Source organism: Ips typographus, linkage group LG12, assembly GCF_016097725.1.
Source record: "Ips typographus isolate SLU linkage group LG12, UJ_Ityp_2.0, whole genome shotgun sequence".
Lineage (NCBI taxonomy): Eukaryota > Metazoa > Arthropoda > Insecta > Coleoptera > Curculionidae > Ips > Ips typographus.
In genome coordinates, this window is record NC_138433.1 from 284,568 (window position 1) to 309,381 (window position 24,814).

Sequence of the window (24,814 nt, forward strand, 5' to 3'; positions counted from 1 at the left end):
CTTGAACATTCCAGATTACCGGTGTGTTTTTGTTAAGCCAGACAATATTGTACAGTTCCGAAATAGAGAATTTTTAAAAAACTACAATTTTTATTTTTGCTACCCATAGATGAAGCTGAAAATGAAAATTGTTTTTTGTCTATCCGAGAACATTCGGCAACATGGCATCAGTGCGTTTTTAATGATAGAAAAGGACAGAAACATATTGATTGACATTTGACACTGACAGTGCTTGTTTACCGATTTGACAAGAGTGAGGTTAATTAAGCTGGAAAAAAGCAAAATATAAATAAAAGCCTAAAAATTAAATCAGTGTGGTTTAATACTTTACTTGAATTGTGCAGGCTAGTGATTCTGAACTGTGTGTGTGTGTTATTTTCTTGATGGGAAAACTGCAAAGTACGGTAAGCAGCAACTTTCTGTATGAATTACATGAAACATCTGTTCGGTATTCACTGAATTGTTAAACATTTTCGGTTACCGAAAATATGAAAAACACAAATACAACTCACACAAAAAAAGACCCCTAATATTGATAATAAATAAAAAATTTTGAAATGCCTTTTTTGTATTTATTTCCCCTAATTTAAGGTCATAAATATGTACCTACTTTGCTGTGCATTGGAACCCTCCTGGACCAAAATAAAAAATTGGCAAAATTGCACAGAATTTTGAAGAACATTTTTAGACAATATTGAGGTATTTTTTTTGTCTCTCTGTAAGCAGTTTTTAGTCAACAACAAAAACTGCAAATGGTCAACTAGCAATCTGGCAACAACCCACACAACTCGTTAAACGTGCAGAAGGTCCTATTACAGGTATTTTTATTCAGACCACTTACCAGCAAACTAAACTTGGTATAGCAGGCGGGTTTTGGACCATCAAAACCTGGGGAGTCCTAATGCTGAACAGCAAAAACAACAAATTCAAAGCCTGGAAAATCGTTTTAAAGGCATAGTTGAGCAGTCTCAGTGGTAGTAAACGCTGGGCGATTGTTTTAGTTGTTCCATAGGGCTGGTGTCCCCGTAGCCTACAATGACCCTTTTCACCTAAGAACAGGGTGTGGTATTGCATTCTGGGGCTACGCCCTATATCACCCAGAACCACGGTACACACGTTTTTGGTCTGGTCGGTCATTTCAACGATGGAAAACTACACTAATATCCTGTAAGTATTTAAAATAAACAAAATTGAGAACACCAGAAGTTTTGGCTAGAAAAAGTGAGGTTAGGAGTGAATGTTTACATTGTTGTGACGTTTGTTTGACATCAGTGACAGCGTCTTTGTTCAACGCGCTGAGAGAGAGAGAAGGATAACACCAAGTTGGTTGACAGGCGTCCAAGATCATTGAGGTGTTAAGTAACGCTGGATGCAACACCGTAAAGGAAAATTTTTTTTTTATATATTTTTTTAATTAAATATTTTAAAATCAGTATGATAGTTGAAAGTTTTGAAGCTTCTTGTCGAAGGTCTTAATTTACCGCCCTTGGGAATGACTTACTATAATTAAGTTATACAAATACGTTTCGAAACATTTGGAGCCTACTTACCTGTCTATGGCAAAAAAAAACAAAACGTAAATGTCATAATATATATATAATACGTCACTGTCGTACACAAACAGCGACAATATGTCACTGCGCAGAGTCTAATAAGTAATCTCAGCGTACACATAAATAACCGTATAGATCTAAGTAAATCTAAGAAAAAACTATTCACAGAAGGTCATTAAATCACTGAAAACGTCATCAGCCCTAGAAGCTACCGTTTGGAAAGAAGTTTTCTGCCGAATCAAGAAACTAACCTACAAAATAACGCAGACAAAAGAGAGAAGAGCACAACAACTGCGCACGTCCCAGCAAGAAACTTCTTTTCGAACCGATTCGAAACGTCGCAGTTCTACGGCCATTTTTTCACGGTCGTGTCCGTGATGTGATCGGGTTTCAGCCCGTTGGCAAACCTCTCCCACATTCTCGAGTAGAGCAGTTCGAGACCTTGCGCGTATATTTTGCAGTCGAACAACGGCGAAGTATTGCGAGCGGTCCACACTTTGTGACGCATCGCTTTTGAACTGTCACCGGAAAAAAAACAAGTGACGCTCCATTCCTGAAACGAGGCAACGTTGCCGTTACTCACTATTCCTTGTCGGTGCCCAGTCGGATGGCAATGTCCTGGTACTCTTGCCGCGTCCGCGCAATCAATTCGGGACAGCCCAGAGTGTTTAATTGACTGGCCGCCACTCGGGACGCGAGCGTTTCGCCCGGTAACGTGACCACTGGCGTTCCCGTCCACAATACATCCATGCTACAAACAAAACGTATCGAAATTACCATTGCAACGTTGCCATATCTTCAAATGCTACTTGAAAACTTAGTAAGGACTAATAATAAGGAATTTACCTAGACTACTGCTAGAACATCTTCTTGACTGTATTTTTCTCGAAACTAACTTGAAATTTGTATTAACACCACCGTCTCGAACTGATTTTTCGCTACGCTACATGACGACGTCACACTCCGACTGTGTCCGATAATTTGTGGAAAAATGGCAACGTTGCCTACTATTTTGGCGTATACAGGGTGAGGACGGTAACTTGGACTCGTCCAAAGCACCAAAAATTGCGTAAACCTTCTCGTATTTTTTAAAATTGCCTGAGGCCTCTAGAAATTAGGAAAAATCTCCCAAAAACCGTCAGATTTTGTCGGAAGCTTCTAAAAATGTTTTGAATTTTTTTTTTGTCTCTCTCGATTCCTTAGGACCTCCTGAGTCGTACAAACTAAAGTTGCATTATAAAAATATGACCGGAACGGGTCGAAAAACGACTTTGAAAACTAATTTTTAAAATTTTTCTCCCTGAGCGTACTTTTCCCCGGAAAAATTTTTTATCAACTAAATCGGGGCCGCTCTACAACCCTACGGGGTTAAAAAGGCAAATTTCCTATTTTGTTAAGTTTTTCGATCAATTTTTAATTCCTTTCAACATTTTTTTAAAAATTGTTTGAGGCAGAATTAATTTTGAAATGTCAGAAGTCTCTAAATTCTAGGTAAAACCTCCCAAAAGTCACTAAAAGTGTCTTAAACTTTCAAATATTTTTTTAAAATTATCTAAAAACAATTTGGAAATGTCAGAAACCTCCATATACTAGTGAAAAGCTTCCAAAAATGGCCAGAAGCCCCATTTATTAGCTTCATTTTTTTAAAGTTACATTCGATTATGGTTTAAAGTTTACGGTATTTGAAATAATTATAAATAAACGACAAAAAATGTTTAATATGGCGTTTCGCGAATATGAATGGTAAAGTAGGCTGTGCATTATATCATTCTGGCGCACCATCAAGAGTGCCAGGCAAATTTTACGTCACGATGACGTAATTTGACAGCTGGTTATAATATTATTTTGTTCAATGATGTCATCGTGACGTCAAATTTGCAACACAATGCACCGCCTACTTTGGTACGATTCAAGCATTTAGAGTTGTTAGACGGTGGTTTTATACCTTTTTCTGGAAAAGTGCACCAAAATTTTGCTCAATTTGGAAAATCAAAGCTGCTAGAGCAAAAACAATTTAATATCGATACATCGAAAACAAGGTGGTTTTAAGCAAAAGCTGAGTAAACAAAGTGAGTTTTTGTGGTTAGGTGAGGTTTAGGTATTGGCTAGGAGGCCGACAAATGTCAAAAACCTTCCAAAAACGACTAGAATGCTCCACAAGTGTCCTAGACCTTCCCTAAAACTTAAAATTGCCTAAGATCTCTAAAAACAATTTGGAAAAGTCAGAAACCTCCAAATACCAGTGAAAAGCTTCCAAAAATGGCCAGAACCCTCTACAAGGGTCCTAAACATTCCAATCATTTTTTAAAATTGCAGATACATTTTTAAAATATCAGGGATTCGTATAAACTAAGGAAAACCCACCCAAAAATCGTCAGAAGCTTCTACAAGTATCCTAAACTTTCTAATATTTTTTTTAAAATTGCCTAAGATCTCTAGAAACAATTAAAAAATGTCAGAAACCTCCAAAAACGACTAGAATGCTCCACAAGAGTCTTAAATAAACCTTCAAATATTGTTTTTAGATTGCCTGAGGTCTATAAAAACAATTAAAAAATGCCAGAAACCTCCAAATACCAGTAAAAACCTTCCAAAAATGGCCAGAACCCTCTACAAGTATCCTAAACTTTCTACATTTTTTTTTAAATTGCCTAAGAGGTAAAGTAGGCTGTGCATTATATCATTCTGACGCACCATCAAGAGTGCCAGGCAAATTTTACGTCACGATGACGTAATTTGACAGCTGGTTATAATATTATTTTGTTCAATGATGTCATCGTGACGTCAAATTTGCAACACAATGCACCGCCTACTTTGGTACGATTCAAGCATTTAGAGTTGTTACGGTGAAAAACGTCTAGAACGTTCCACAAGTGTCTTAAACCTTCCGATATTTTTTAAAAATTGCCAGAAGCCTCTAGAATAATTAAATTCCCTAAAAACTGTCACAGCAATCAGAGATATTATATTAAGAAGCATTTAAAAAGAAATTGTAAAACCTTACTAAAAACAGTCAATCCCAAAAAAATGGCAGCTAACTTCAGAAATGTCACTTAAAAGTGCTTGAAAACGTCAACTTACCTAGTTGTGTGTCCATTGCACAAGGGAGTGTCCAAACAAACGTCGGCCAACTGACCGCGTCTCACGTGTTCCTCTTTAGCGGCAACGTTGCTAAACAAAATACGACCGGGAGACAGTCCCAACTGTTGGGCGGTCGATAACAAGTTGGGTTCGCCCACTGCCGGAAAACGCAACAACCACAACACGGCATTTGGCACCGCTTTAAGAATGTTCACCTTGAAAACAAACATTATTAAACCTAGTTCACCCTGTAGGCTGTCATTTCAATCGACTCACCCACATGTGAAGAGTAAGGGGATCGATTTTGTACAGCTGATTGAAATTGCAGTAAACGACGGCATCGTCGGGCAAACCGTACTGTTGCCGAGTGGTAATGACGATACTTTGAGGCACCTCTTCGCCGGTGGCGGCTTTGTTGTTGGTTTGCGTCGTTGCCAAACCGTTCTGCACCAACACGCCGTTCAAAGACGTTTGCACCTGTCCGGAAGCGATCATATTCTCGATGGGGGTGGTGGTGGGCAGTTCGGCCACTTTTAAACTGATTTCGACCGGTTTGGCCGCCTTCACAATCTCCTTCACTTCCTTAATGTCGGTGTTTTCCACCAACGGTGACAGGTCGGTGGCGTTGATGATGGCAACGTTGTCGGCCAGGCCGCTGCCGCTACCGTTCCGATCGGACACGATCAGGCGCTCTTTTAAATGGGGAAACATTTGCTTGTGATCGCCCACGAAATACGTGTAGGGCATGTACGCCAATTTTTCACTGTACTGGCTGGCTAGTTCTAACGGTGACGTCACCACGTCGGTGACTAAGTAGTCCATAAAACTGGCACCGCTGGTGCCCGGATATCCCAACCACATCACCTATACCCAGAAACGTTACAATTGGGAGTCACAAGTTAATGAAGAAACATCTCTAAACCTAAGTGATTAACACGCATATTTTTGTAATTAATAGAAAACGTTGGCAACGTCGCTTTTAATCAGCTTGTGAGTGCAAGAGAGACAATACGTAAAACAGACAGGGATTTATTGACAATAATGACGTTGACGTTATTATTCAATATAACGTCATAACCAGCGTTGCCAAAGCTACGCCGATCAGGCTAAATCTACCTCACTTCCAATTATTTTAATTTAATATTCCAGTTGTTAAATGGAACAATCAAGAAACAAAAATAATATTGCCTTTTCGCATTCAATAAATATAATAGCAATAAACCACACTTTGACCAATAACCAATGTTGCCAGATCTACCGTTTTTGTAGTTCCTCTACCGTTCTCCTGTTTTTTTCGTATATAATATACCGTTTTTAGAAGCGTTTTCTTGTTGTATTTGATATAAAACGTGTTTTTGAGATTTATGACAGCTATTTTGCCAATTGTCACGTCACTGTGTAACTAAATAGTTTTCTGAATTCATGTGACAATTGTCACTAACGTCAAAACTGTCAAACTATGCTCTAAAATTGCAAAACAGGGTTTAAGAGCGTTTTCTTGCAGTATTTGGTATTAAACGTGTTTTTGAGATTGATGACAGTTATTTTCCCAATTGTCACGTGACTGTGTAACTAAATAGTCTTCTGAAATCACGTGACAACTGCCACTAACGTCAAAACTGTCAAACTATACTCTAAAGTTGCAAAATCAGGGTTTAGAAACGTTTTCTTTTAGTATTTGATATAAAACGTGTTTTTGCGATTTATGATAATTATTTTGCCAATTGTCACGTGACCGTCTAGCTGAACAGTGTTCCACAATCACGTGACAACTGTCACTAACGTCAAAACTGTGCTCTAAAATTGCAAAACAGGGTTTAGAAGCGTTTTCTTGTAGTATTTGATATAAAAGGTGTTTTTGAGATTTATGACAGTTATTTTGCCAATTGTCACGTGACTGTGTAATTAAACAGTCTTCTGAAATCATGTGCCAATTGTCACTAACGTCAAAACTGTCAAACTATGCTCTAAAATTGCAAAACAGGGTTTAGGAGCGTTTTCTTGTAGTATTTGATATAAAAGGTGTTTTTGAGATTTATGACAGTTATTTTGCCAATTGTCACGTGACTGTGTAATTAAACAGTCTTCTGAAATCATGTGCCAATTGTCACTAACGTCAAAACTGTCAAACTATGCTCTAAAATTGCAAAACAGGGTTTAGGAGCGTTTTCTTGTAGTATTTGATATAAAAGGTGTTTTTGAGATTTATGACAGTTATTTTGCCAATTGTCACGTGACTGTGTAATTAAACAGTCTTCTGAAATCATGTGCCAATTGTCACTAACGTCAAAACTGTCAAACTATGCTCTAAAATTGCAAAACAGGGTTTAGGAGCGTTTTCTTGTAGTATTTGATATAAAAGGTGTTTTTGAGATTTATGACAGTTATTTTGCCAATTGTCACGTGACTGTGTAATTAAACAGTCTTCTGAAATCATGTGCCAATTGTCACTAACGTCAAAACTGTCAAACTATGCTCTAAAATTGCAAAACAGGGTTTAGGAGCGTTTTCTTGTAGTATTTGATATAAAAGGTGTTTTTGAGATTTATGACAGTTATTTTGCCAATTGTCACGTGACCGTCTAGCTGAGCAGTGTTCCACAATCACGTGACAACTGTCACTAACGTCAAAACTGTCAAACTGTGCTCTAAAATTGCAAAACAGGGTTTAGGAGCGTTTTCTTGTAGTATTTGATATAAAAGGTGTTTTTGAGATTTATGACAGTTATTTTGCCCATTGTCACGTGACCGTCTAGCTGAACAGTATTCTACAATCACGTGACAACTGTCACTAACGTCAAAACTGTCAAACTGTGCTCTAAAATTGCAAAACAGGGTTTAGGAGCGTTTTCTTGTAGTATTTGATATAAAAGGTGTTTTTGAGATTTATGACAGTTATTTTGCCCATTGTCACGTGACCGTCTAGCTGAACAGTATTCTACAATCACGTGACAACTGTCACTAACGTCAAAACTGTCAAACTATGCTCTAAAATTGCAAAACAGGGTTTAGGAGCGTTTTCCTGTAGTATTTGATATAAAACGTGTTTTTGCGATTTATGACAGTTATTTTGCCAATTGTCACGTGACCGTCTAGCTGAACAGTGTTCCACAATCACGTAACAACTGTCACTAACGTCAAAACTGTCAAACTGTGCTCTAAAATTGCAAAACAGGGTTTAGGAGCGTTTTCTTGTAGTATTTGATATAAAACGTGTTTTTGAGATTTATGACAGTTATTTTGCCAATTGTCACGTGACCGTCTAGCTGAACAGTGTTCTACAATCACGTGACAATTGTCACTAACGTCAAAACTGTCAAACCATGCTCAAAAGTTGCAAAAATCACGGTTTAGAAACGTTTTCTTTTAGTATTCGATATAAAGAGCGTTTTTGAGATTTACGATTTTGACAATGGTCACGTGACTGTTTAGGCTAAATTATCCTTTAAAACCACGTGATCCAACGATTATTATTTAAAAAAATGAAAAATCTGTATTTTTGAACGTACTTTTACGGTTTTTATATTATTTGTAGCAAGAATCAATGATTAGAATTTTTGACAACTATTAAAGAGAAAACGTAAAATATGAATAAATTTGTTTTGGTCTACCGGTTATTTGACTGATTATTCTACCGTCATTAAATATTTTGACTTGGCAACATTGCCAAAATAATAACAAACCGAAACGGTGTGAACTCAGCAGAAGTGGTCTCTGATCGTCTGTTTTTACCCCGAAAAAGAAAATACATTTGGCAACACTGATCATAACCAGTATAACCTCAATAAGATCGATTATTGTTTGTATTTTGTGAACTTTTTCTTTCAATCTGTCCAAGTGTTTAAATGTACTTTTTACTCTCGAGCACTCGACAATGAAACGATCTTCACAACGGTACAAGGCAATTTTTGCCAGTTTACGTCAAGGCCAATTTGATGTCTGCAGCAATAAAAAATGAACAAATCCAAAACCGTAAACAATAAAATAGGGTTAGGGTGACCCAAGGATATTAAACAGTCAAGGATTGCTCGATCGGCCGATTTTGTTTCCCGGCGGCGAATGAATTCTGACGTCACAGTGGGCCTTCGGGTGCACAATACGCTAAATATTCGCCCGAGATGCTATGTACGAGATCATATTCGTGAATGATCGACTGCAATCGCGCATCGCGCAAAACAATCGCGCGAACGCGAGAGACCCATGGTGACGTAAAAATCGTCACCGGCCCGAGCCGATACCGGCAAGATTGCGCTTATGGGATTAAGCACTCCTTTACTGTTTACCGTCCTTGGGTTAGGGTGACCGTCTTTCTTGACGCGGCATTAAACGAGTATCGACGTTGCCAAATTGTGAAAAACTGAAATTTTTCATGCCAAACATACAATAATTCACCGAGAGCTGTTAAAAACTTAAAAAAAAAACAACATTCTGGGGAAAAGTACTGACCTGAATGGGTGCCGGACGTAGAGCAAAAATTTCATTTCTAGCCCCTTTAGTGTACCCGTTCATATTCACCAAAATGTGAATATTATCCGCGTAGATGCGGTCTGCCGCTTTGCCGTTGCACGGTTCCGCCGACAGATCGACGAAATGCTCGCACTCCCTGGATATTTTGCTGCGGAACGTGGTCCCATCGTCTTGGCTCAACGCGTAACAAAACACCTCGACCTAAACGCATTTAATTGGTCGGAAAAAGTGTTTTTCTGACCAATCGAAACTTACTTCAGATCTTTCGTGTAAACCGGGCACGGATTGCATCAAATGCGAGGTCGGATGGTTGCCAAAGTCGCTGCTCACGTAACCGATCCGTAAACGACCTTTTAATTCGGCCAGGAACCGGTAGGGGGGTTTGTGGAGCACGTTAATCTTCTCCAGACACAAATTGGCGTGTCTTGCCGCTATAGCCTGGAAAAAACGCGTCTTTTAGAACGTTTCACGGCCTGCTAGAGTGTGTTTATAGTTGTCTTCTTGCTTGATTTCTAAATGTACCCAATAAGACTTCATTTTCTCAATATTTCAGGTTAGGAACGAGAATTTGAAAAACTGTTTTCACTAGCCTATTTGGGTGTTATTTAGCTAGTTTTTCATAAAAAAAAATCATATTCAATTTTTTTTTTTTTTTTTTGGAATTCAAGTCACGGTGTCCAAAGTAGCCCTCTGGCGCGGAAAAATTCAACTAAATTAACTGTATTTTGGTTGATTCTTATTGCCCAAGAAATGCCCCTTTCAACAATACCAAATTTGTTAAAATTGGTCAAACCGTTACGAAGTTAAAGCGGGTTATTGCAAAAACAATTTTTGGCTAGAAATGGCCCTACGACCAAATTGTTCATTTTTTGACTACACCCTGTATTAAAAAGATAATTAGGTCAACCGAAAGAGAAAGAAAATTACTTTGATTCCTCGGAAAAATTATTAAAATCGAGTGAATCAATTTGCAGTAACAGCCACATGAAACATTTTGCTGTCCCACTCTTTTTGACGAGCCGTTTATACAGGGCGATTCCGGTTTTAATACACAAATTTTAACCAAAAATAATAAAAATAATCCCAGTTTGCTCTATAAACTAAATCCCGGAAATGCGTCATTCAGGAAATATCACATACAAGATAACATACAGGTGTGGTAAATCCTAAAGCGACCATAGGAAAACCGTGTAACTGACAGAGAAACGTAGGTAATTCCATGCGTGGGACAAAGACAGTAAACGAAAAAAATATCAAGTAGGCCATATTTTCAGCGCCATTGCCAAGTAACGGGTGTTCAATAATTGTTGTGGTCGTAGTTGGCTGTGGTATGGTTTGAAATCAAACCGGCGCGGCGAATTGACAGCTGTCATATAACAATTGTTTGCAACGCTATCTAAGATTCCATAGGCGACCTGACCATAACAATTGTTGAACCCCCGTTATTTTTTACCTTTCTGAATTCGTGCGACAACGGATAGAGCATCGAATGATGCGGATGAACCGAAGGTAGACGATTCTTTTCCAACTGATCGGCAACAATGTTGACCAGCTTCTTCATTCTGGAATCGTAGTCGGACCAATCGCACACGATTTGAAGGCAATGCGCCAAATTGCAGTACGCATCCGGAAAATCCGGTTTCAGCTTGAGAGCGGTCCGGTACGACTGAATGGCATCGGGAATGTTTCCGGAATCTTTGTGTATGCTGGCCAGATTGCTGTGGGCGTCGGCGAAAGCGGGATTGATCTGGATCGCCCTGGTGTAGCACTGCAAGGCGCCCGCGACGTCTTGCATTTCTTTTAGCGTGTTTCCTAAATTTGTTCCGTTAAACCAATGCATTAGAGAGAGAGCGCGTCAACCAACCCATATTGGAATAAGCATCGGCAAAAGTGGGCTGGATGCGTATCGCTTCTTTGTAATGCATGAGAGCCTCGTTCAGTTTGCCCTGCTGTTGCAATACGGACGCTAGATTGCTGTGGGCAGCGGCAAATTCGGGAAACACTTCCAGCGCTTTCAAATACAATCGGGTGGCCTCCTCTATGAAGCCCTGCTCGCGTTTGATGTTTGCCAGGTTGTTCAAAGAGTCCGCGTGCGACGGACATAGTCTTAAGGCGGTGTTGTAGCAATCTTCCGCTTCCGACACCTGAAAATTCCCCCAAAACTAAAAAGAATGTAAAAAAAGTTGATTGGGTGGTTGCTGCGTGACAATGGGCCTTCTATGGTTCATTTTTTTTCCCGTGGCCGTTACGTCATCAAGTGCACCGCCATATTGAAAATTAGGCACGTCGTTTATTACAAGCTAGGCTAGGACGTTGCCGCATTGACAAATTCCTAGTGATGGGTAATATTTCACTTTACCAGGAAAATTAGACTTGAATACTGGGTTTCTGGCAGTTCAAATTTTACACCACTTTTCTCACTGACTGTACTAAACTTGAAGTGTTTTTTTAGGTTATTGGATAGGAAATTTAATTAGTATTCCAAAAATGTGCTTAAAACAGTCATTTTATCACTCCAAGTGGGTTTTACAGGCGATTTTGTCCCTGACTGTTCTTTCAAACAGTTTATACTTTGACACCACTTTTCTCACTGACTGTACTAAACTTTGTAGTGTTTTTTTAGGTTAGTGGATAGGAAATTTAATGAGAATTCCAAAAATGTGCTTAAAACAGTCATTTTATCACTCCAAGTGGGTTTTACAGGCGATTTTGTCCCTGACTGTTCTTTCAAACAGTTTATACTTTGACTCCACTTTTCTCGCTGACTGTACTAAACTTTATAGTGTTTTTTATGTCATTAGATAGGAAATTCAATGAGGATTCCAAAAATGTGCTTAAAACAGCGATTTTCTCACTCCAAGTGGGTTTTACAGGCGATTTTGTCCCTGACTGTTCTGTTAAACCGTCTTTCAGACATTTTATACTTTGACACCACTTTTCTCGCTGACTGTACTAAACTTTGTAGTGTTTTTTAGGTTATTGGATAGGAAATTTAATGAGAATTCCAAAAATGTGCTTAAAACAGTGATTTTCTCACTCCAAGTGGGTTTTACAGGCGATTTTGTCCCTGACTGTTCTTTCAAACAGTTTATACTTTGACACCACTTTTCTCACCGACTGTACTAAACTTTGTAGTGTTTTTTTAGATTATTGGATAGGAAATTTTATGAGAATTCCAAAAATGTGCTTAAAACAGTGATTTTATTACTCCAAGTAGGTTTTACAGGTGATTTTGTCCCTGACTGTCCTTTCAAACCGTCTTTCAGAAAGTTTATACTTTGACTCCACTTTTCTCACTGACTGTACTAAACTTTGTAGTGTTCTTTATGTCATTAGATAGGAAATTTAATGATAATTCCAAAAATGTGCTTAAAACAGCGATTTTCTTACTCCAAGTAGGTTTTACAGGTGATTTTGTCCCTGACTGTCCTTTCAAACCGTCTTTCAGAAAGTTTATACTTTGACTCCACTTTTCTCACTGACTGTACTAAACTTTGTAGTGTTCTTTATGTCATTAGATAGGAAATTTAATGATAATTCCAAAAATGTGCTTAAAACAATGATTTTCTCACTCCAAGTGGGTTTTACAGACAATTTTGTCCCTGACTGTTCTTTCAAACTGTCTTTCAGACAGTTTATACTTTGACTCCACTTTTCTCACTGACTGTACTAAACTTTGTAGTGTTCTTTATGTCATTAGATAGGAAATTTAATGATAATTCCAAAAATGTGCTTAAAACAGCGATTTTCTTACTCCAAGTAGGTTTTACAGGTGATTTTGTCCCTGACTGTCCTTTCAAACCGTCTTTCAGAAAGTTTATACTTTGACTCCACTTTTCTCACTGACTGTACTAAACTTTGTAGTGTTCTTTATGTCATTAGATAGGAAATTTAATGATAATTCCAAAAATGTGCTTAAAACAGCGATTTTCTTACTCCAAGTAGGTTTTACAGGTGATTTTGTCCCTGACTGTTCTTTCAAACCGTCTTTTAGACAGTTTATACTTTGACTCCACTTTTCTCACTGACTGTACTAAACTTTGTAGTGTTCTTTATGTCATTAGATAGGAAATTTAATGATAATTCCAAAAATGTGCTTAAAACAGCGATTTTCTTACTCCAAGTGGGTTTTACAGACAATTTTGTCCTTGACTGTTCTTTTAAACCGTCTTTCAGACAGTTTATACTTTGATACCACTTTTCTCCTAGACTTTACCTAGTTTTGTGGTGTTCCTTATGTCATTAGATAGGAAATTTAATGAGAATTCCAAAAATGTGCTTAAAATAGCGATTTTCTCACTCCAAGTGGGTTTTATAGGCGATTTTGTCCCTGACTGTTCTTTCAAACAGTTTATACTTTGACGCCACTTTTCTCACTGACTGTACTAAACTTTGTAATGTTTTTTTAGGTTATTGGATAGGAAATTTAATGAGAATTCCAAAAATATGCTTAAAACAGTGATTTTCTCACTCCAAGTGGGTTTTACTGGCGATTTTGTCCTTGACTGTACTTTCAAACAGTTTGTACTTTGACTTCACTTTTCTCACTGACTGTACTAAACTTTGTAGTGTTTTTTTAGGTTATTGGATAGGAAATTTAATGAGATTTCTAAAAATGTGCTTAAAACGATGATTTTCTCACTCTAAGTGGGTTTTACAGGCGATTTTGTCCCTGACTGTTCTTTCAAACTGTCTTTCAGACAGTTTATACTTTGACACCACTTTTCTCCAAGACTTTACCTACTTTTGTAGTGATTTTTATGTCATTAGATAGGAAATTTAATGAGAATTCCAAAAATGTGCTCAAGAACATGATTGGGTCACTCCAAGTGGATTATACAAGCCATTTTGTCCCTCACTGTCCTTAACTGTATTCAAATTTCACATTACAATTTCACTGACTTGTAAATTTGTTGCACCAAACAGTTTTTCCTAAATAACTCGAAAACGGTAAAAGTTCCAAAAAAATTGCAGGGAACCAAAAATGTTCCTAATCAACTCCTTAACGCAACACCGCAATTTTGCGAGATCGTTTTAGCTTGCAGTATACAGGGTGTGTACGAAAAGTGTTCGGTCACCCTGCACGGAATTTGTAAGATATAATTTTTTGCTCCACACCCCTGGAAGGTTAATTTGAGTGGTTCAACCTCCCTAAACTCCCAAAAACCACCGAGTTACAGGGTGTTCCAATTTCAAACTACAACTGATTTGCAAAATGTGTTGCATTAAACCAGTTTTTGCTAAATAACCCAGAAACGGTAAAAGTCCCTGAAAGTTTTACAGTTGTACAGGAGGTGCATGAAAATGACAGAAAATTGATATTTTTCAAGCAAATTTCAATTAGACCCATAAATTTACTGGTAAAATTGGTAAATTTTTCTGTCACACTGAATTTTACTTTACCAACAATGACGGCCGATTTTTCCAGTCTTGTCGCACTGATTCAATGCCGACGTGACTTGATGACGTCAAAATTGAATTAATGAACTCAAATCATGACATAACCGCTATTTACTGTGATTTGAACCTCACCCACCACAACAACAGGAGGCATTATACAAACACAATTCACTAGCAAATCAAACTGAGCTTGAATCAATCGATTCGTATGTGTGGGGGCCAAAATTCCACTCTAAAAAACGCATTAGATGACGTTTTTTCGGTCAAGTGGCAGCCAAATCTCGCATTACAAGCTTTTCCGTCAAAATTAAAAATAGACTCAACAAACTCGGTTTACCTGTCCCTTTTCCTTGAGGGCGTTCGCCAAGTTACAGTAGGCGTCCGGAAAGTTCGGCTGCAACTCGATGGCCCTTCGGTAAGTGTCGATGGCCAAGTCAATGAGCCCCTGTTCGTAGTAGACGCACGCCAAATTGCCGTGGACCACCGCATTGTTGGGCGATAGATTTAACGCCCTTAAATAGGCTGCTACCGCTCTGAAATTTAGTTTCAATCAGCTGTTAAGTTGATTAAGAGGAATGTGGTATTGATTAGGTGACCGAAATTGGGGTAAACTGTCACGCATTACAAAACTAGCCCAAAACTCACAAGGAATAAACTATAATACAATGTATAACAAGTAGGAGTAATTAAAACTGGTTCCAGCAACCAAACTCCTCCTGTTCCAGAACAGATTTTAGATTAATTTCGAAAAGTCCCTTAAGACATGTCAATTTCGAAACTTTCTGCTGGTTCAATTTTTTTAAGTTGTATCAACGTAATTTTCCGAGCTTAAAGTGTACAAAATCACGATGTGGTGTGTGTGAAGTATTTAGGTTGTGGTGGTTTATTTTTAGAAGTGGCTCGATTTTGAAATTATATCATATTTTTGGATAACCAACTAGAAAAGCATGAATGAATTAAATTGTGGAGTTGCCAACTGTTGTACAACTAGTACTGTTCAAATTGGGTAATTTTAACACCACTGGTGCAACTGAACCAGATCCTTAAGGCTGATTTACACAGACAGTGTATACAGGTGTGGTAAATCCAAAACCGACCATAGGAAAACCGTGTAACGGACAGAGAAACGTACATTATTGCATGCGCGGGACTAAGACAGAAAACGAAAAAAAATATCAAGTAGGCCATATTTTCATATCAAGTAGGCCATGTTTTCAGCGCGCTGTTGCCAAAATCCACCAAAATTAATTTTGTCGACGGGGACCAAAATTAGTTTTGTCGACGGGCAACAGCGCGCTGAAAATATGGCCTACTTGATATTTTTTTCGTTTTCTGTTTTTGTCCCGCGCATGCAATAATGTACGTTTCTCTGTCCGTTACACGGTTTTCCTATGGTCGGTTTTGGATTTACCACACCTGTATACACACACACAACGTTTGTTCTGAATGAAAAAACCACCTTTAGTGTCTCTTTGTGATGGTGGCTAGTAGATTAACGACGTTAAGGTGACAAAAAGCTGTTTTTACGATGATGGAGAAGGGTTTTTAGGGCTCTTATATGGCTGACTTTTTGTTTGAGTCATTAATCTTGCCCTGATGGCCCTACAAACTTTCTTGACAGCCAAATGGAGCAATAACAAACTGAAATTGAAGACATTTCCAAGAAATCAAACAGGAAGAAGGTAAACGCACCTTTTGAGTTGTTTCCGGACCCATCCCACACAACCGAACCCGGCAGCGTTTTTCCAGTCCTCGCCGAAGGGTTCGGGTATGCGAATGACGGTGTAGACCACCACGCACTGGTAATCCATGCCTTTAAGGGCATTTCGAAGGGCCGCGTGGGAACCACCGTCAACTGGCGTGAATCGTCGCGACGCCTTGAACCGACATTAGCCCGACGCCGACTGGCTGGAAGAAAAATCGGCGACGCTTCGGGAGAGAAAAGACGCGGAGGCGGGGGGCGCCCACTAACGGGAGGAAGGGGGACGCTATTGAAAAATTGCCAGAATTTTACAGAAATCGTTTTAGTACCAGAATAAAAGAGTCATTTGCAAAACACAAAATGAAATGTTTCCCCAGGAATAAAACCACCGATACGTGAATGATAAATATTACCACAAAATTGATATCATTCAAAATGGGACTTTTTGCATTTGAATAACTTGGTGACCATCATAAAAGAGTTTCAGCCAGTCCAATAATTATTTTCCTTAAATCTCATAAAAATACATTACAATGTAGCCAGTCTGGATTTATAACTGTAGGTGTAAACTTAACCAGAAGGTAAAAAGCAAACAAACAGTTCACCCCCTCGATTTTAGATGAAACAAACGGGGCAATAATACACCACCACAAGGTCCAATTTGAAACATTCTGGCGCCGCAGCTACAAGGTTTTTTTACATAAAAAGTGGAATTGTCTCGCAAATATTGATTCGGTAAACGCAAATCCCAAGAAGGAATAAAGGAACTTATTGAACAGCCCCTTGTAACTGTCTCGTTGTCCCACTTGGCCTCAATTCACGCATTTTTCACTTTTCAAACTTATTGCTCTATTCCTTTTGAAGCTAAATGTCTTCAAATCGTTAAAGATTAATGGACCAAACAGAGGGAATGTGACGTCACGATGTCGTAATTTGACAGTTGGTTAGATTACGGTATTGTCAAATTACGTCAACATGACGTCACCCTCTGTTTGTTCCATGAAGGTTGCATTTTTTAGACCATCAGACCCACCAAGGCAACCATAGAATAGATTTCCCTTATATACAGAGTGTTTCAATAAGTCTAAAATGGGAAGTCTATTATTGGGGTTTCAAGATAAGAGATACTCCTCCCTCTGGTGACCAGTTTTGAAAACAGTTACGGGCATTCCAGCTGTCATTTCTCCGTTTGTTTACATTGACCGCATTCGTTTTCACGCGCCATGGAGCGTTTTCGACGTCACGATGACGTAATTTGGCAAAACCATAATTTGACCAACTGTCAAATTACGTCATTGTGACGTCGAAAAGCTCTGCTCGCTCCGTGGCGCGTGAAAACGAATGCGGTTATTGATTCCGGTTAGGAATCTAGCAAATATGAAGTGACAGTGTATTTATAATGTTAGGTTAGAAACGGCCCGATTTTAGTTCAAATGGCACTGCAATCTTGACAATTTTACCTTGAAAAAAAATACAGGGCAGGATTGAACCTAACTTACCATTTATAATCAATGTTGCCAGGTTTACCGTTAAAACCGTATACAGGTGTGGTAAATCCAAAAGCGACCATAGGAAAACCGGGTAACGGACAGAGAAACGTAGGTACTTGCATGCGCGGGAGAAAAACAGAAAACGAAAAAAATATCAAGTAGGCCATGTTTTTAGCGCGCTGTTGCCAAACGCCGTAAGTAAGTTTGTCGAGGGTATTGAATACTTACGGCGTTTGGCAACAGCGCGCTAAAAAAATGGCCTACTTGATATTTTTTTCGTTTTCTGTCTTTCTCCCGCGCATGCAATTACCTACGTTTCTCTGTCCGTTACACGGTTTTCCTATGGTCGCTTTTGGATTTACCACCTGTATACTACCGTTTTTGTGGTTCTTTTACCTAAGAACGGAAAACAGTAAAAGGATTGCTTGATCGGCTGATTCCTAGGCCGCCATTTTGAATTTTTTGCCAAAATATTGACTTGCACCTCATTAAAAAGGAAATTTCACGTAATTTCAAGAAATGACAGACAAAATGGCGTCCCAGGCCGCCCTTTTTGAGATTTATGACAGTTATTTTGATAATTGTCACAGGTTGCAAAAATTAGAAAAGTTTTCTTGCAGTATTCGATATAAAGGGTGTTTTTTTGAGATTTATTATTTTGACAATGGTCACGTGACTGCCTAGCAAAATTACCCTTTCCAACCACGTGATATAACTGTCACTAATGTCAAAACTTAAAAAAAATTATTAATAAAAAATCTGTATTTTTGAACTACGGTTTTTACAGCAAGAATCAATAATTAAAATGTTTGACAACTATTAAAAGACACCCTGTATAAAAATGTAAAGTGAATTTGGTCTACCCTATTTTTTGACTGAATATTCTACCGTCATTAAACATTTTGACGTGGCAACACTGTCTAGAAATTAGGTTAGGGTAGCTGAAATGTATAAACGTAAACAACCAATTTTGTTGCAGGGCAATTAGAACCAATCAGGCGGTTTTGTCAAGAAAGTTGTGTTTTCTATTATATTCCCAGAAATTCAAGGTTGTTTTGAATGGTCTCAACATCAGGCTTACTTTAATCTGACATTCTAATTAAAGTGTTTTGATACGGAAAACTGTAAATCTCCCAAAATTTCCGTTAAGCGAATAAGAGAGCTTCAAGGTCTAATGGAATGATTTTAGATGGAAAGTTTTGCGCAATTTAGTGTACTCACCTATCAAAAATTCGGGCTTCTTTCAGCACGTTGCCTAAATTGATGTAAGCGTCCAGGAAATTGGGATCCAACGCGACAGCCTTCTCGAAATGATGAATGGCCAGCCAGATTTCGCTTTGGGCGTTGAAGACGCACCCCAAATTGCTCCAGGCGACGGCAAAGTCCGGTCTGGTTTCTATAGCTTTGAGATAACACGCCTAATGCGTCGATTGTAATGAAAAAAAAAAGAGAAAAAGTGATCGATTAGTCGTTGAAATTAGTACCGATCGGTACGCTCTCTGCGCTCTGTGGGTGCGAATCTGAGATGGTGTTTTGACGCCAAAGCCATGAAGTTACGCTTACGCTCGACTCAAACTCAACTTAAAGGAAACCGAAACGTCTGACAGATGACTGCAAAAACCTACGTCAGACGTTAATTTCCTTTTAAGGGTAATGACGCTTCTGAGTTTAAATTTGAAACGAATCAAGCTACGCAGATCGTGCCAGCACAATTTAGGATGTTGGAGTTTACGCCAAAACGCCAAAAACAAACTGGGTGAAACTAAAACTGAGACACCGAGAGAGATACAGAGGCAACTGTGTCGTCTCTCTCTCGCACACTGGACTTGTTCTACTTTACCTGCACTGCATATACAGGGCCTTAATTGATATCAACGCCAACGTAGAAGAACCGCAGCGGATAGTGGTCGAAACGGTTTAACCTGTTACGTAACAGCACAACCAAATAGTAAATATGAGTTTAATTATCACTCAATCGCTTGGTTTACTAACTACACACAGTAGAAAAATTGACCTTGAACTGCGCAGTCACCAAAAAAACTTTAAATATCTAACCTGCAAATAGTACAGACTCTTTCAGTGGGGTTATTAATTAGCTTAACTTAACTAAAATGCAATTTTAAGTGAAACGACCAATTTTTTAAAAATTAACAACGGACAGGGCACCAAGTGTTTAGTTGCAAACAAAAAAAAACTAGAAATTTGCTTTTTTTTTATGGCAAGGAGTTAGGCAGTATGCCACAAATTAATTGCTTGCATTTTAGCAGCAAGAAAATCAGTAAGCTAATTTTTTGACCAATCACCGCGAGGGGTAGATCGCCGACGTATAGAGGGCGGTGCATCTGGACGTTAAATTTGCTCGGCTCACTCGATGGAGCGTCAAAACGAGTTGGTTAAGCAGGCTATGGAAACAAAAGTGATACCATCGCCCTCTATACTAGAAAGTCTTGAATGTCACTTTGTTTTATACACAAACGTATGCAGATGCAGTAAAAAATATGTTTTTTTTTTATTGTTTCGTGTGATTGATTGCAAGTTGTGAGTGAAAAATCAAAAAAAGGTTCATTCCTGATCCGGATATGTGTTAGATAGAGCTTTTTATGCACAATCAAGTCCAGCCTAAACAAATTTGTTCTGGAAAGTACAACAAACTAGTTTAAACACTGTTCAATGTAAGAAAATGTGTAAATCCTTGAAACTAGGTAAGCAAAATTGGTAAATGGTTCTTATGTACATTCATTCAAAATTACTTTTGTTGCTCTCACATTGAAGGATGCTTTAAAATGTAACTCACATACCTGTGCATGTAACCTAATAAGTTTACTGTACTAGAAAGCCCTGGTACTTACTATTGAGTGTAGTGTTGGAGTAAAATCATCCCACTTCAAAGTGTTTAACCACTGTTGAGTTAGATCCGGTAAAAAACTGACACGGTTGGGCTTTTTCCTGAATTGCTGTTACAGTGTGGCTTGAAAAACTTATGAACAAAAATAACTTACGCAAATAAGCTCAAGTTTTGATTTTAAACCGTAAAAATCCTCAAACAACTCAATTTCCACAATACAAACAAACGCAAACTGTCACCACCATTCCCGCCATATTGGAATTTTTGACAAGCACCTTCTACGCTTTCTAGTATAGTAGGCGGTGATTTTGGTGTACACACTTGTTCAATAATTGTTATGGTCGTAGTTGGCTGTGGTTCTAACATGAACGTAGGGCCGTTGATAACTGACAGCTGTCATATAATAATTGTTTGCAACGTTATCTCAGACGTACGTTTTTTGTGACAATTGCCATCCATAGGTGACCTGACCGTAACAATTATTGAACACCCGTTATTATGAGGCACTTTTGAGGTTATTTTCATTTGAGAGTATTTTGAAGCACAAATTTTACGATATTTTAAGGAATACATTGGCAGTAGACAATACAGTGTATCGATATAACAAAATTTACTGAAAATCGAACAGAACAGCATAGGCACATGTAATTATTACGGTAAAATCTTTGTTACATGATATCGAGTTGAAACAATATTCATTATCCAATTTTTCAACGTTTACAACACATTTTTAAAGTCACGTGACTGTTTTTGACAGGTGTCAAATGGCTTTTACAGTGTTGCAAGCTCAAAATTGCATAATCAAAGTCAGATGATGTGTCTCTTGCAATTTCAGCTTTTACAACTGTCTAAATTTAATTTACCGAATGATCAACGTTTAAATTACATTTTAAAGTCACGTGACTATTTTTGACCAGTGTCAAATGGCTTTTACAGTGTTGCAAGCTCAAAATTGTATTATTAACGTCACATAACGCGTATTTTACAATTTCAGCTTTTGCAACTGTCTAAATTTAATTTACCAAATGATCAAAGTTTAAATTACATTTTAAAGGTCACGTGACTATTTCTGACAGGTGTCAAATGGTTTTTACAGTGTTGCAAGCCCAAAATTGCATAATCAAAATCACGTGATGTGTCTCTTGCAATTTCAGCTTTTACAACTGTCTAAAATAGTCTAAATTTAAATTACCAAGTTTTTTAATTTTAAACTACATTTTAAAGGTCACGTGACTATTTTTGACAGGTGTCAGTTGGTTTTGACAGTGTTGCAAGCTCAAAATTGCATAATCAAAGTCACGTGATGTGTCTCTTGCAATTTCAGCTTATACAACTGTCTAAAACAGTCTAAATTTAATTTAGCAAATTTTTTTCAGTTTAACGGTCACGTGACTATTTTTGACAGGTGTCAAATGGCTTTTACAGTATTGCAAGCTGAAAATTGCATTATTGACGTCACGTAACGTGTATTTTACAATTTCAGCTTTTACAACTGTCTAAATTTAATTTACCAAATAATCAACGTTTAAATTACATTTTAAAAGCTTCGTGACGGTTTTTGACAGGTGTCAAATGGCTTTTACACTGTTGCAAGCTGAAAATTGCATAATCAAAGTCACGTGATGTGTCTCTTGCAATTTCAACTGTCTAAAATAGTCTAAATTTTATTTACTAAAAAAAACTACATTTTAAAAGTCACGTGACTGATTTTGACATATGTCAACGTGCATAATTGCATTTTCAACGTCACGTAACGTGTATTTTGCAATTTAAGTTTTTACAACTGTTTACATTTAATTTAGCATTTTCCAAAGTTTAAACTGCGTTTTGAAGGTCACGTGACTGTTTTTTGACATTGTCAACTGGCCTTTACAGTGTTGCAAGCTCAAAAATTGAATCAGTTACAGGGAAAAAAAAATAAAAAAAAATTAATAAATTAATATTAATATTAATTATTATTTAATTTTAATTATAAATTTTTAAATTAATTTGGAAAAACAGTCCCGTAACCTGAGAAAGTCATTCTTACTGAATCATTAATTCTTATGACATTTTGACAACAGTCCAAAGTCATGTACAAATTTTAAAAGTCACGTGACCATAAAAAATTAATTTCAAGGGTGTATTTCATTAAAATTTATCATTATCTCAATACCAAGGGGACTTATAACTAAATTTAAGAATGCCACAAACCTGTAAACATTTTAAGGTATCCTGAGGCAGTTTAAATAATTTAAAGGCATTTTGATCTATTTTAAGGTATTTTAAATATAAAAAGGCATTTTGGTGTACAAAAAAATGATCAGCGATCTACCCCTATACCCACCGTGTTAAAGTTGGGTTAAAAACATTATAATTTGTGGCACCTGCAAGGCCCAACTGTATTAAATATGCCTGATGTTTCAACTTCGATTACATTTGAACAAAAATACAGTTGAACCTGAATACAAAACAATGTTCATTATGCCAAACATTTCCATACAAATTGCACTGAAATTACTGTAAATAAATGATGTAATAGTTAGACAAAACAACGCAACAAATAACGAGGTCTAAAAGGTGTCTTTACACAGCCACAAAATGGTTACGTTTACGCGAGAGCGCACCTGAAAATGCCCAGCAGAAAAGTACCGCCCGACGCTGAAAAAGTAAATCAAAAAGAGCGGCAATTATTTGCTGGACGCCACTGATCTCCCTTAAAGCTCCAAAAAAACGGGACAACCCTCTGTGACAGTAAAAAATTTAAAGGAGCTCAGTTACACTGTACCATGCAATTTTAACGTCAAACTAACGCCAAGCAGTAGAATTTACGCCAACAAAACGCTTTTACGCTAAAAAATCGCTACGCCAACTCGAGAGACCTTTTAGCTGAAATTTGGGGCTGCAATTTGACAGGAAATGAGTTGAGCAACATGAAAGGTACAGTAGGGGAGAATAATTGATCAAACAACTTACCTTGGCTTCGTCTAGTCGACCTAACGCTTTAAGGAGATTCCCTAGATCACTACGAACACAATAAAGATCCTGCAAAAAAATCTCTATTTACTATTTACCACCAGAAGATTTAAAAAAAAACAGTTGGAAATTTTCCATGGAATCTTTTATGATTAAACAACAATTAGTGTACACTTACTGGGTTGTATTGTAAAGCTGTAATGTAGGCCTGAACTGCCTGCTCCATGTCACCAGCTGCCACCAAAGCAGCAGCTAAATTTATGTAACCATCAATAAAATCCGGTTTTAATCGAACGGCATGACGATAGTTGTCCAATGCTTCTTGAAGCTGATTTCTTTCTTTGAACACATTGCCCAAATTACTGCAAACCAAGTAAAACATAGCCAAACAACCCTAAGTTAAGTGGGGAAAAGTACCTGTAAGCTTCCGCTAATAATGGGTTTTGTTTGATTGCCAGTGTACTGAAATGAGCGGACTTTTCAAGCCGACGACACTGAAAGTGAATACTGGACAGCAGCAACAGGACACCAGTGTTTCCTTGGTCCTGTCTCCACAATTGCATGCAGTGACGTTCGGCATTTTCATAGTCCCCCGCTTGGTACTCGCGGTGGGCTAACTCCAACAAACCTTTAGGACAAAAAGTCCATTGATGGTGTTTACAGCCTGATATTCTAATGAATCTTAAAAACTAGTCAAATTCAGCATTAACCTGATACATTCTAGTTGCCTACTGGAACCCCAAAAATTATATAAACTAATAGTATACTCATGTGTGTAGGACTTAAAACATTACATCACAAAAAGTAGAACCCCATTTTTGCCCACCTAAAATGGCCGACAGTTTGGATCAATTCACTGTGAATTTCCACTACCTAGTCAGGAAACGAAACTCCTATACAATTAAACGTTTATTAAATAAATTAATCCTGATAAAAACAAAACGCATAACAAAAAAGGGGTCTTACCGACTGAATTCATTGTAATTGCATCGTTCATTTTGAGGATCACCTGGGCTCCTAAAGGGAGGCTTCCGTTTTGATTCGACTGATTGATGCTGATATTCACTGAGACCGGCTGGCCTTGCATAGTAACACGGAAGCGCTTTTCGATAATAAAAAGCGGAGCCGCATTCAAACACGAATACACACCGCAATAAAAAACAGTTTGAGCACAAAATGGGACCCAACAAAATCACGTCGCGATTCTAGAACAATCGGCCATTTTGTAGTCACGCCGATCAGTGACATGTAATAAATGTCAAAATTAAATACATCCACTAGGTTTGTCTCTTTCTAGCACATAGAAAAATAAAGAAAAACTA

General features: G+C 37.8%; 2 protein-coding genes across 3 annotated transcripts; both read right to left on the reverse strand.

Moving 5' to 3' along the window:
• Window positions 1-137: 137 nt before the first annotated feature.
• LOC145736155 (chitobiosyldiphosphodolichol beta-mannosyltransferase-like) lies at window positions 138-1,373 on the reverse strand. Its single transcript, XM_081990430.1, has 3 exons — window positions 842-1,373; window positions 332-392; window positions 138-268 (listed from the first exon to the last, which is right to left on the reverse strand). The coding sequence occupies exons 1-3, from the start codon at window positions 1,135-1,137 to the stop codon at window positions 260-262; spliced, it is 366 nt and encodes a 121-aa protein (XP_081846556.1). The 5' UTR covers window positions 1,138-1,373; the 3' UTR covers window positions 138-259.
• A 204-nt stretch (window positions 1,374-1,577) lies between these two features.
• sxc (O-linked N-acetylglucosamine (GlcNAc) transferase sxc) lies at window positions 1,578-24,731 on the reverse strand. Of its 2 annotated transcripts, none has more exons than XM_081990386.1 (14): window positions 24,459-24,731; window positions 23,910-24,120; window positions 23,671-23,854; window positions 23,493-23,561; window positions 18,914-19,110; window positions 14,838-15,033; window positions 10,965-11,262; window positions 10,554-10,912; window positions 9,356-9,538; window positions 9,080-9,301; window positions 4,911-5,498; window positions 4,635-4,849; window positions 2,137-2,304; window positions 1,578-2,071 (listed from the first exon to the last, which is right to left on the reverse strand). In XM_081990386.1, the coding sequence occupies exons 1-14, from the start codon at window positions 24,577-24,579 to the stop codon at window positions 1,900-1,902; spliced, it is 3,183 nt and encodes a 1,060-aa protein (XP_081846512.1). In that variant the 5' UTR covers window positions 24,580-24,731; the 3' UTR covers window positions 1,578-1,899. The 2 variants fall into 2 exon arrangements, with proteins under 2 accessions (XP_081846512.1, XP_081846513.1); XM_081990387.1 differs by having other exon boundaries at window positions 10,965-11,244; window positions 24,459-24,730.
• Between the last annotated feature and the right edge of the window lie 83 nt (window positions 24,732-24,814).